The sequence below is a fragment of the Ruditapes philippinarum genome, unplaced genomic scaffold (genome assembly GCF_026571515.1).
Source record: "Ruditapes philippinarum isolate M1 unplaced genomic scaffold, ASM2657151v2 ctg5296_1_1_1_1, whole genome shotgun sequence".
Classification (NCBI taxonomy): domain Eukaryota; kingdom Metazoa; phylum Mollusca; class Bivalvia; order Venerida; family Veneridae; genus Ruditapes; species Ruditapes philippinarum.
This window is the reverse complement of record NW_026857573.1, coordinates 154678-168252: the sequence shown is the minus strand read 5'-3', so window position 1 is coordinate 168252 and position 13575 is coordinate 154678. Positions and strand designations below refer to the sequence as shown.

The window sequence follows — 13575 nt, the reverse complement described above, 5'->3', positions numbered from 1 at the left end:
TATAAACATGCAAGTAAAGTCAATTTACTACTATCTATAAAAGATAAAAAGAATGTCTGAAGCTTTCTTGAAACCTATGGGATCATAAAATAAATTTGTACATGTGAATAAATTATCACAATTGTTAGTTTCAAGCTTAACCTATTAAATGTCAGAACTTATCCGCCAGAATACTTTGGAAATACGTCGTATTGGTTATTGTACACAAACCGGAAAATGTTACCACATCAAATGAAAAACAAATGAGTTTGATCAACGTTACTTTATGAATTTACGTGTTTATTACATACTCAACATAGGTCAAGTAACGGTAAATGTATTTTTGCATATATCATTTATGAGATAAAAACTCGACAGCTTTATTTCGTTATTTTTCTCTGAAAGAAAAAGTAATTAAATGTAAAAAATAAACTTAAAAACCACAAACAAGCAAAAAAAACAACACACATACAAATAAAGTAAAAAGAATCCACATGTATTTATATCTCACGTCAATTTCCTAATTGTAGATTTTGCAAAAATTAAGTTATTCTTTTCGCATAATTTACTTATTATTTTTCTTTCACGTCAATGTCCTGTTGATTTAACATTATGTTCAAGGCGGATATGATACAGGATGTCATTTGTTAAATTAAGTTGTTGTTTTCGGTTGTTTTTACGAAGTAATTAAATACAAGGTCGATTATAAGGTCGAAATTATATATAAGACACATTTTCAGCGAATTCTTTAACATTAGTTATCTGTTCACCCTGTGAGAAAAAACTAACACAATATATATTTATATATGGTATTCTATTCAGAACATATAACCTTAAATGAATAATTATATAATTAGCAATATTATCTATTTATAAAAGGATGGCAGTTACTTGGCCATGACTGACTTGTAACAAAAACGCATTGCACATGCAATAATATATATTATACAAAATATGTTCAATATAACTTTGATTGCGATTTCCAATATGCCAAAAGAAAGGTTTGTAATATAAATACCAATCAAGAACAATGCCGAATGCTTCTTTAAACACATGAATATGTTACTTGATAAGTGCGCTAGAATGCCGTATCATAATAAAATGCAATATAATCAATTATTAATTATGGAAAGAACCTTGTTATCTTTTCATAAATGTTAGTTTAAATCACATTCACAATTTCTTATTTTCACACAAGTCACAAATACATTTCTTTTGTTCTTTATCATAATATCAAATGTAGATCTAAATCAATCTATGTCATAATTTCTTCAACATGAACACTTTATTCTTTCAACAGAATTAATGAATCTTGGTTCCTGTTAAATCACATTAAGTCACATCACTATACTGTCATACCACACACAAGTCTTGTCCAGTGATTTTTCAGTGTTAAGGTTCTTCCCATCAGCCAGTCATGACGTAGATCATTAAGGTGTATCAATGGCTAAGATAGCATATCAATTGATCTAGTGAGCAGTTTATGCTGAAAATATACAAAGAAACAAACGAAGCAACTCTTCCAAATATATAATCAATAAATCTTTCTACAAGGGTAGGGTTTGGGAGGGTTAATTTGTAAGAAAAAGCAAAATGTCGACCTTCCTGCTTGAATTCCTCGAGGAAAAGGATTGAAAACGCGCAAGGTCTCGATGACATCAGACTTAATTATGACGTCACGTACAACACGTGGTTGAAGCAACAAGACCGGACGAGTTCTCTCCCTTTAATGGGGACCAGATAACTGCATTCATTTAAAGACGAGCTGTAAATGAATGGATTTATCTGTTCACCCTGTGAGAAAAAACTAACACAATATATATTTATATATGGTATTCTATTCAGAACATATAACCTTAAATGAATAATTATATAATTAGCAATATTATCTATTTATAAAAGGATGGCAGTTACTTGGCCATGACTGACTTGTAACAAAAACGCATTGCACATGCAATAATATATATTATACAAAATATGTTCAATATAACTTTGATTGCGATTTCCAATATGCCAAAAGAAAGGTTTGTAATATAAATACCAATCAAGAACAATGCCGAATGCTTCTTTAAACACATGAATATGTTACTTGATAAGTGCGCTAGAATGCCAAAGCGCCGGGACAAGACTGCGTCGTAGGACCAAGCCCTGCCAAGGAGTAGCGTCTTATCAACGACAAAAATGCCAAAAATGTACATAAAGGCCCCCTACAGATACGTAAGGACCCCCCAATTTTTTGTTTTGGAAAAACTTGTGTGTACTCCGGATATCGGAGGTGGCCCCGGAATTCGGACGCCGATAATTGTAGGGAGGCCCGCAGTATTGCGATCAATGGCACATCCCATAAACAATCTGTATAGATATATATATTCATTTCAACTTGTTCCGGATATCGGTAACTAGATCGGACTTCGATCAACAGCGCCGGAATATTTGGACATTCAATTGTCTCTTCGGACGCCTGAATTTCTAACGACGTAAATCGCCAACTGATAAAATTGTATTTATACTGCATATACAAATATGTATCTTTCTCCGGACATCGGAGATATTACCGGAATTCGGTAAAGTTTTGAAATTATATTAATGAAATATTAATATCGTGGATTAATTGCCGGAACTCGGTCGCCGATAATAAGTTAATGCAAAACTATATGCTATATACTTAATATACTATGTTGAAAGTATCATGCGGAGTCTACGTATGAGACGAAGAGCTAATGTCAGGTTTTTTGCCACCGATAGTACGCATATTCTATCTACTAGTATCAAGTTCTTAATTCGAGCTTCATAAATGACAATTGCTTATTCTTTAAATTTGTATCTGTCTATTTTTGAGTTACATTAAAGATTCCAAGCAAGAAGGTCGTCTGCATGTTAAATAGATTATATTCTAGTTTTCTGTCATATGAATTCATTTATTATTATTTTTATTATTCATATTTGCATCATCTCGACCATTATTATCATAGCGGCGTCTATCACAACATAAACAAAGAATTATTATTAATAAATGATGCCGGAATTCGGTCACCACTAATCTCCTACCAGAGTTTACAGACTTGTTAATAATTCATGATATCAATTATTTTTATTCTTAAGGGTAGCAATCTCTGTTATGTCGCAAAATAGCGACAATACCCTCTTTTAAATCATTGGTGAATATTTCATTACCAAATTCTGACAAATGAACCAAATCCCGAAAAAGAGGCTGGGCTTCCACTATGTCTTGATGTCGAATATAGGCACCGCCAATTGTTTTACAAAATGATTGAAGTGTTGTATTAAAGCGCCTTCGTGCCTTGTTCAACTTAAAGTGGCTACGTTCACCACGGTAAAACATACGTGGAAGAATTTGCGACCAGACAATCTTTATATAAAACCCATTTTGAATACCTAACTGGTGTACATCATTCAATGTGCGTATTGCTAAAAGCTCGGCCTCATTTAAGGGTGTCTGTCCAATATCATTCCCACCACAGTGAATGATAAGCATATCAGGGTATTTCATATATTTCAGTGCTAAGTGCTGTATGGTGTTTGCCAGATGTTGAACCTTCATACCTGACCTAAAATCCCAAACTATTTTGAGATCCAATCCAAGGTTGTGACCCTTGTTTTCGATGGAATAATAGTAGGCATCTCGGATAATCGAAGACCCTATAACCCATACCTCGGGAGGACCTAAAATTAACAATGAAGTTGATTGGTTTATACTCTTATGTAAGACTGATATACATTTGACTTCCAGCGTCCAGCCTGCTTAATTGCTGATTCAGACATACCTTTATTGAACATGTATGTGGCTCCACCCATTCTAAATGATTGTGATTTAAAAATGTTTAGAGGTTGTCCCAAATATTCTAGACATTTGCGTAAAACATGCTTAAACTGGTATTGGGTTAATGGCTTTCCATTTGCATGACATAGATATTGACCTTGAACGGCAGGTCTTTGTCTTTTATAATTTTCTAAAGTACCGGTATGTTTGAGCAACACGGCGTCTTCACTCTCGAAATTTACCCGTATAGTTTGACCTTTACCCATCTGATCTGTTTTAGATGATTTTATGTGTATTTGAACAAATGAATCATTTGACTGAATTTCGTTGCAGAGAAATGCAGTTTCGCTCACGCGCATTAACCCAAAAAAATGCGAGTAAAAAAGCTGTTTTGAAAAGTAATGCTTCATAATCGGACATGCATATAAACACCAAGCTATGTATAATTTGCTTAAGAAGGTGCAAAGTGATTGGCCTGCGAGAGTCTGATCGACTTTGTAATCTGTTCATTCCTTCTAACATTTTTCTTACTATGAAAAATTTAGTATTGTCTTGAAAATTATTCATTTTGTTTACATAGCTAATGGCAGCGATGTGACAGTTTACCGTTTTATATGCATATCCGCCATGTGACATGAACGCTATATATTCTACGATTTCATTTAGACTGGGTGGCCAAACGCTCGGACAGAGCATTAAAATTCTAAATTTTCTAAATGATTCTAATCCCGACTTGTAACATTTGCTTGTATTCTCACTTAAAGACATGTTTACCAGTCGAATGATTTCGTGTTGATAAATTGCTGAAAATCAAATGGGATAGAAAGAGGGGTTCTGCTAGCATTTACAGGCAAGCAATTCTGCAGTCTAGGGAATTGTAATCTACTTATTGCGTCACATATATCATTTTTCTTCGACACGATGTGAATTGCTTTTATTTGTATATTGTTATAAAGCAATAATAAAACAAGTTTTCGGAGCAGAATCATGACTTTCAGATTTCGCGATGATTTTTTTGTTAAGAATCTGCACAAGACTCATGTTGTCACAATTGATGATAATCTTTTTTCCTTTAAGCTTTGATCCCCATGTGTAAAAGGCCAATAGAATAGGGACTAGTTCAAGAAGAGTAATGTCTTTAAATACATCATTACTCCAAAACATCGGCCATTCAAAAATTATCCATTCCCCGTCCATGTAAGCACCACAGCCTAAATGCCTGTTACCAGCAGCATCTGAATAAAGGTCAAGGTCATGATTTGACGACCAGTATTGATCACTGAATATAGACACACCATTAAAATGATCAAGAAATTGCAGCCAAGTTCTAATATCTTCCTTGTGATCTTTATTCAAGCGAATATATGGTAAGATCTCTTTGCCTGACACTGTGCAGCGTATAATCTACAGTTAAAAGTACGACCTGCTGGTATTGCTTTCGTGAAAAAATTTGAAATGCCAAGAATTGATTGCAGTTCTCTTAATCTAATTTTAAGTTTGACCAAGGCATCTAATAGCAATGATTTTGCTTTATTTATTTTGTCAAAGGGAACTCTTATTTCCATCTTTAAAGAATCAATCTCTATGCCTAAATAAGTGATGATTGTATTAGGGCCTTCTGATTTATCTTCATTTATAGGAATATTCATATCTTTACAGATGTACTCAAAATCCAACATGAGGTTTGTGCAATCCTCTGTGCCGGCTTTTCCGGCAAAGAAAAAATCATCTAAATAATGATCTAAGTTTGACGAGTTTGCATATTGAGAAACCGCCCAGTGAAGGAATGTTGAAAATTTTTCAAAATAGGCGGGGCTGACTGAACACCCTTGCGGAAGCATTTTTTGAATCCAATACTTGCCATCAAATTTGACACCTAATAAATCGAAATCGTCAGGGTGTACAGGGCAGAGATTGAAGGCCGATTTAACATCTCTTTTCCCCATAAGTGCACCAGGGCCTAAACACTGTATTATTTTTATAACATTGTCAAAACGGGAATATTGAACCATAGTTATTTCACGATCAATAAAATCGTTAACACTAGTTCCATTATAAGGATATGACAGATGAGTTATTAGGCGCATTCCACCTGTACTTTTGGGAACTAGCCCAATTGGATTGATGCGTAAGTTTGCAAATGGTTTAATTGTAAAGGCACCTAAAAAGCGTCCTAATTGTACTTCCTTTTCAAGCTTTTTTGCTAAAATTTCCGGGTATCTAATCGCAGACTGCAGATTTTTTTTGCCGTAAATTCGCAGTGGGGACCACTGTATTGCAGCCTAAACCCCTCCCTGAATCCATGTAATATAAAATTTGCATTCTCCTTATTATAACCTTTGAGCCACATTTCTAGACGCAAAGTATCTATTGGGGTGTTGCCTAGGTCCCAAAGGTGCTCTAGGAGTTTCAAATTGTGGGAAGTGCTCAAACCTGGGATGTCTGAAATGATTTTGGCTGAGATTATTATTAGATCTATAAGCATTTACAAATCCTGGTGTAGGTGATCTGCAAAGCAAAGCAGAATGCGGCCCGGTACATTTTTTACATTTATGCAAGTACTGACAACCCGGTTTTGAACAAAACCCTTTACCGTTGAACTCATAGCAGTGATTTTGTTTGTTTGATTGATTTGAGCTTACATTCGTCATAGTTACCAACCATATCTCAGCATCAATATTTGACCATTTTGTATTTGGATATTGTGACATTTTATACCTGAAAAATTTGTCATATTTTATCCAGCCAATCGGATTTAGTTTTGACGCAGATCGTATTGTGTTTAAATAATGCAACAATTCTATGGCTAATTCGGGGTGTTTTGCAATCAAAATACTCATATATATTAAAAAGGCATCAGTCCATTGTTCAATTGACAAAACAGTATGTTTAATAGATCTAGAACTATCAGACAAGACTAGTACGCCATTTACAACTTTAAAGATTTTACTTTGAGCGGAGGAATCTTTTTCTAATAAGCATGTTAAATCAACAAATTCTCCACTCAATATTCTTTCTTTTGTACTAGCGTTTACATGCAAAGCCATATCAGTTACTACCGAATTGAAAACATTTTCATTACCTGATGTTTCATGTACCATCGGGGGCTGCCCAACCACAGGTGACTCGAACATTCCTCCAGCAGGAGACATCTGCAAGCCTTGTGAAGTTGAAGCAAATCCTTCCGATACCGAGGCCGTTGAAGGAACAGCTCCCTGACAATGCTGTGTATATGGCACTTGCATTGAATTTGAAGGATAAAGCGACTGTTGTCCCAACATCCCTGGGACATTGGTATGTGTTACTGGTACAACTGAGGCTGGTACTACACAATTAGCCAGCTGCGAGTAATGACCTTGATTCTGTACAGATGACGTATTCACTGAATTTGAATGATAGAGCGACTGTTGTCCCAACACCCCTGGGACATGGGTATGTGACGAGTAATGACATTGGTTCTGTACAGATGACGTATTCACATAATCGTTCTGATTAGTGTGATAGAACTGATTGATTTGACCTTGGTCCTGAGTTACTGCTGCATAATTTGTTGTTGTTGCATTAGACTGAACTACAGCCGGCTGCTCTACAATGGGTTGCATGGAGACTTCAATCTGATGGGACCGTCTCCCTCTAGATCTTGTGGCTGACCTAGTCTGCCCTCGCGTCTTCCATGTAGATTTACAGTTCCTCTTAGGCCGAGGCATTTTCTCAAGAAATAAAAAATTAGATCTAATAAGTAAATTATTAACTATCAGTCAATATAGATCTAGCGGCTAAAAGAAAATGCAATGTCGAATATATCTTATCTCCGTTAATAGATAGAGAGCCTCCAGACTAAACCTACTGTAACATGTAGTTTTATATCTAGCATTCCTGCTGATCAAGTATCAATAATTATCGTTATTTACACTACACAACAAGATCAACATATAATTTATGAAATTAGTAGATATTCAATATTAATCTACCATTAAAAGTAGAAAGAAATCTTATTCAATAAATAAATCTTAAATCAATTTCAAATTAATTTGTAAGAAAAAGCAAAATGTCGACCTTCCTGCTTGAATTCCTCGAGGAAAAGGATTGAAAACGCGCAAGGTCTCGATGACATCAGACTTAATTATGACGTCACGTACAACACGTGGTTGAAGCAACAAGACCGGACGAGTTCTCTCCCTTTAATGGGGACCAGATAACTGCATTCATTTAAAGACGAGCTGTAAATGAATGGATTTGTTTTCATGTTTAATGTGTTGAATGCGTATAGACTTATGAAGCAATTTTAGTGATTTATTATTTATAAAATATAGTTTAGCTACAGTTATCGTTTTAAATATCAATTAATAAAAATTGTACTTACCCAGTATTTAACACATTTTAGCATAAATATTGTTTTTAAATAACACATAGGAAATAATGTTGATCAATTTTATTTATTTCTTGATGTGCGTGTTTTCCGTTTTCGGACTTTTCTGTGAAAAGCCATGTGAAGTATGTCCGGAGTATCCCGGCGGGTAAGTTATACACTTTAAGAGCGTCTATTTAATTTTGATAACTGGACTGCATCTTTTATTTAAGATATTTTGTTGTTAAATATTCATGTTTAATAAAATTTGTTACAGTTACCTGCATAGACAGAATGTACAGAAATCGTGGGCATCGTTTCCTTTCATTTTTACAATGACTACAAAGGAAGTCAGCGACTATAATTAGCAAACGACATTATGTATTGTTCACCTTCAATGTGAATTATCTGTCCTTAGAATAAGCAACAAATTCAAATTAAAAGAAAGGACGAGACTGGTGACTTTCCCTTAAATGTTTCTTTTTATTTATATTACGCAATGTTTAAATGTTTTTATTATCAGTTTTCAGACGTCTTGATAAAAAACTTTCAGCAGACCTGATTCATCTGAATAGATAGCAAACGTTATGATTTTTTATAGATTCTCCACCAAATACTTATTGGTTTGGCACCACAATTTGTCACTATGCTGGCAATGATTACAATATTATTTTGTAAAAATCATCATGATGCTGCAGCACTTAGTTTCATTTACAAAATACTATTTACAAATGAATTTATAAACAACTGGCGATAAATTACATGAAGTAGACAATTTGTTCTTTTAAAACATATATATATATTGTCATTTTGTTACAAAATTACCTTCTTATTTTTAAAGAAGAATTCCCATATCTGACAATTTTACGACAACCGTAAATGTTCCAGAAGAATGCATGAATGGAACATTCCGCTGGCATTCTCCTGCAGGTCACACCATGATGCATTTTCAAAATGTGACAGAGGTAGGATATTTATAACTTAAATAGACCTATATTTGATTTACGTTCAGTTTTACACAGTTTTACACAAATAAATCTAATTCCTTATCTAAAAATATAACCTTATCAACATGAATTATAACTTAAAACAACAATTATAAAAAGTATATCTTTGCAAGTTTGCTAACATTTCTTAAAAAGTTCCACAATTATTTCCTTTTAGATGAAAAGAATCTGTATTAAAAATATTAGTCCATATACAGACTACAATATAACGTTCACAGCTACAAATCAGCGACTAGGAACCTTTGACAAAGGTAAATATCATATTTATCATATTTCAAAGTTCAAAATACATTTTAACTAGATTTTGTGTCAAAATGAATAGTTAATGCTCATTTATTCATATTCGTTTAAATATTATTTTGTTTAAATAATTTCATAAATATTACAAAGCGAAATATAATATCCACTTCTATAAATACACACATTAATTACTATTTGTGGGCCATATCATGATGGTGACATTTATTTTTCAGAAAACTTGGCCTGTTTTAATACAACATCTGGACGAGACATCGTTCTTCAGGTGACTGCCAATCCATCAAGACGCTACCTGGAAATGTTTGAATACAGAATTTACAAATGATGTTGTTGTTTATTTTCAAAATAAATTTTTAAATGTCATCCGTTGTTTTCATTTCTTGCACGCAAATGTGCATACTATATATTTACATTTCTTAATCACAAATTTGATATTCTAAGTAAAAAGTGTCCATAAAACTTTATAACTGAAAACAGAGGAGTGTTGCCTCTAATATTCAGCTTGTTTTACATCTTTTTATGTACGGATAATATAAAAGCACGTGAGACGAACCTAATCAAACAACTGTGCCATGCAAAGTTAAATAAGGGAATAAAAATTTTAAAAAAGAAAATCAAACTCGTTTTGAGAAATTACATAACTAAAACGTTCTATGCAACATCTAACACTTAAAGATGTGCACATTTTTTTGCTAATTCGTATACCTTAAAGACACCAATTGAAGCAGAATGGCCCTGATCAAATTCCAATCTGTCTAATCACTAACGGCATCATTTTAACTGTATTGCTTCAAGTGTTTTCTAAGACGAAACTGCACTAACTATATTTTGCAATGAAACATTTATTTTGCTATATACGGGTATGTTTGATTTATTCTCCTTAATAACACAAACATATATAAATTACTAGTATTGAGTTTGAAAACTGCCAAAATTAACATTTTCAAATGCATTGATGTATTATAATCTAGGAATATCTAAAGTGATGTTGAAATAATCAAAGACAATCAAAAATGTTTTTTTATGAAGTAACAAATTTTCTTTAGAAACAATTAAAAGCAATACTTCAAAACGGAACTTAATTTCAATAGCAGTTATACTTTAATGGTACGTCCAGTTGTAGTACAATGTACCTTGGAGAAGACTATCTCGTGCATTAATTCTGCACAAAACCACAATTATAACAAAAACTTAAAAGCTCATTAGGCTTCCAAAACATGCTGTTATTTTATTTCTCAAAAGTTTTTTTGTGTCCTAGTATGGTTTCTAAAAATGATAACTCATAGTTCATAAAGCCTTTTCTTTCTGTTCTTTGGCAATACTTAAGGTTATAGTGATTTAGTATTTTAAATTTTAAAGTAAAGGAATGGGGAAATATTTTCTATATAATTAAACTGAGGACTGCAACAACGCACACACATATTCTATACAGGACTCTCCCTAAAGAGACCATTGTTATAAACAAATAATATCACGGAGATCGTCTCCGTACAGCTACTCCGTTCATCTCTGACAAAAAAGACACATCCTTTTGAAAGATACTATGCAGGTGATAGCCTATTTATAGTTATCCCAGCTTTATATTCAAACAAGAAAAAACACAGCTTCAAGTTTCAATTTTATTTCGATAATCTAAATTAATTTCAATTGAAAAGTCTGTATTCGAACTCTCCCATGTAACGAAGACTTAACGGAGCGTCCACCTGAAGAACAATATCTCGTTCTGATGTTGGTTGGAAACAGGCTGAGGTTTCTGAAAAAAATGACATTCATAGCCCTGAATAATCATACATTTAGACACATATATTTATGGTCACATATTAAAATAACTACAGTTAAGACCACTATCGGGACTGTTAATTGTGGGGTGGTCTTAACTGTGAATATTCTTATCGATGCTTTTACACTTTTTTGACCATTTTCTATTTTAGTCATTTTGTATGAAAAAACAATATATATCTTTACCTGCAAATACAACATAAAAGTATGTTATAATTTAACATCTGATGGGCCGAAAGAAATTAAATATCAAATTATATTTGGCCTGATTTCAATATTAATTATAATATGATGTACGTAATTCAGCAATCAAAAAGGAAATAATGTCTTCGCATAATCAATTTGCTTAAAGCAACATTAAACCACTCTAAAATTTACTTTCTCACCTATTTTCATAAATATTCCTATGATATAAGGTGTTTTTGACACCTTGTGAAATTAAGTGTCATGCCTAAGAGCATTCAAGCAGATAATAACAACATAACAACAAAGTTAATATCTTGGTAGGTGTTGACTTTACATCAGTGGTCTCAATAGTGGGATCAAATAAAGAACAAAACAAAGAATTGGGACTGAATCTGGCGGTCTTAAAAGTGGATAAGCGAGGGGGTCTTAATTCTTATATCATGTAACCATTGACATAAAGAACAGAAAAAAATTCGTACTTTTGAAAAATGGTCTAAATAGTGGGATGGTCTTAATTCCGGGGTGGTCTTAAGAAGGGGTTCTACTGTACAGTGTATTTATAGTTATCATAGTTTACAGATCTACATTCGTAGTCATCACAATTAAGATACATATATTCATGGTAGCAACAGTTGTAAGAGTCACAACAATAAATAGAACCATCTATATTCATGGGTACCAGTTGGTGCATAGTAATTGTCATTTATTTGTAATAACACGATTATTGTCTTATTCAAAGGAACAATCGAAAGTGATACATACAAAATCATAATAAGAAATGACAATGTCACACCCTTCGTAAGACAATTTATGAATTTTACCGTAATCAAAAGTTCCGAGACGTTGTTTGGTAGCTTTTTAAGTCACATTGAAAACTGTTCCACCTACTCTGTCCTTTATACAGATTTTAATTTCCATCTAGATATAAATATAATATGAATAGCATGATTTTTAAATAAAAAGAAAAGAAAGGAAAGTAATATGAAATTTCATAATAATTCATATTATTTCTAAAGGAGAATGCCAGACTTCAGATATTTCTGTTTTTTTCCTTCTCAATTTTCAATTGTTTTTTGTTTATTGTACGATAGACAAATTTTTATTTGAGTACTATAAGGTCTTTTGATACAAAAAAGATTTTTAAAAAAGTGTATGTAACTAAATAATGGTACAAAAATTTTATTTTGGCTACGTATACCTATAAAAAAGTATTACTTTGATTCACTATATTTAGAAAAAAGTGTTACCTCCTGCATATTTTGAAAATGGAGCATGGCATGTCCTTTAGGATAGTCCCAGCGGAATGTCCCATTCTTGCATTTAGCTGGAACGTTTACAGTTGTTGTAAAATCGTCTGAGTTGGAGATGCTTTAAAACAATAATATTAATAATACTCTAAGAATTTATATTGAAAGAGCACATTTGTCAACTGAAACAAAATAAATTAGGCGAAAATGTGCAGACAATTAAGTATAATTGGAAGTAAACTAATAAGATTATGCTTCTGCACCGTTTTAAGCAAAAATATATTCTCACAATCATTTTTAAAACTGGTCGGTATTAACACAAAGCTACCTTTTTGCAAAGTATGTAGATAATGTTTTTACTTATTAATTATCAGAACTTACCCGCCAGAATACTTTGGAAATACGTCGCATGGATTATCGTATAAAAATCCGGAAACTGTTAGCACACCAATGTAGAAACAAATCAAATGGATCAGCATTATTATTCACCTTAATTTACAAACTAAATAAATAAGCAGCCAATGAACGATAAAAATTCAATTCAAACATTGTACATATACATTTATATGATAAGGGAATTTTTATCATTATTTCTGTGACCTCTAAAATGTTCTAAAATGTTACCGGCTTTAGACTTTTACCTACTTTGTCGTCCAAAGAGGCGTTAAAATATGAACATTTCTGACAGTATATTTTGCATATTTAAATGTCTTCAATCTCGTTAATTCATTTATTTATTTAAACATTGCGTATATCATGGTAAACGTCATTCGTTAGGAATTGTTCGATATATTTCTTTTTACACGCAATTTTAGAATTATTCCTTTTAAAAAGAAAAGTCAAACAATTTATTTTAACATTACAGACAAATGACACACATTTTTTCTGTTTAAATTTCCGTAGGATTTTAGCGAATTTAAATATTTACAAATGCGTTCATGTAATTAAAAAAACAACTCAGTGGAGTACCTTTAACATTAAGATCAATGA

At 32.6% G+C, this 13575-nt stretch overlaps 2 protein-coding genes and 1 long non-coding RNA gene across 4 annotated transcripts; 1 reads left to right on the top strand and 2 right to left on the bottom strand.

Moving 5' to 3' along the window:
* Nucleotides 1–774: 774 nt before the first annotated feature.
* On the bottom strand, nt 775–7998 carry LOC132750196 (uncharacterized). The gene is made up of 2 exons (XM_060740142.1): nt 6843–7998; nt 775–3663 (listed from the first exon to the last, which is right to left on the bottom strand). Exons 1-2 carry the CDS (start codon nt 7465–7467, stop codon nt 3077–3079), a joined length of 1212 nt encoding a protein of 403 aa, XP_060596125.1. The 5' UTR covers nt 7468–7998; the 3' UTR covers nt 775–3076.
* A 1-nt stretch (nt 7999) lies between these two features.
* LOC132750197 (uncharacterized) lies at nt 8000–9736 on the top strand. Of its 2 annotated transcripts, none has more exons than XM_060740144.1 (4): nt 8000–8277; nt 8953–9073; nt 9273–9366; nt 9589–9736. In XM_060740144.1, exons 1-4 carry the CDS (start codon nt 8180–8182, stop codon nt 9696–9698), a joined length of 423 nt encoding a protein of 140 aa, XP_060596127.1. In that variant the 5' UTR covers nt 8000–8179; the 3' UTR covers nt 9699–9736. The 2 variants fall into 2 exon arrangements, with proteins under 2 accessions (XP_060596127.1, XP_060596126.1); XM_060740143.1 differs by having other exon boundaries at nt 8950–9073.
* A 1242-nt stretch (nt 9737–10978) lies between these two features.
* Nucleotides 10979–13150, bottom strand: LOC132750201 (uncharacterized). Its single transcript, XR_009628513.1, has 4 exons — nt 12967–13150; nt 12586–12706; nt 12160–12256; nt 10979–11126 (listed from the first exon to the last, which is right to left on the bottom strand). It is a non-coding gene; the product is annotated as an uncharacterized LOC132750201 (long non-coding RNA).
* Nucleotides 13151–13575: the final 425 nt, after the last annotated feature.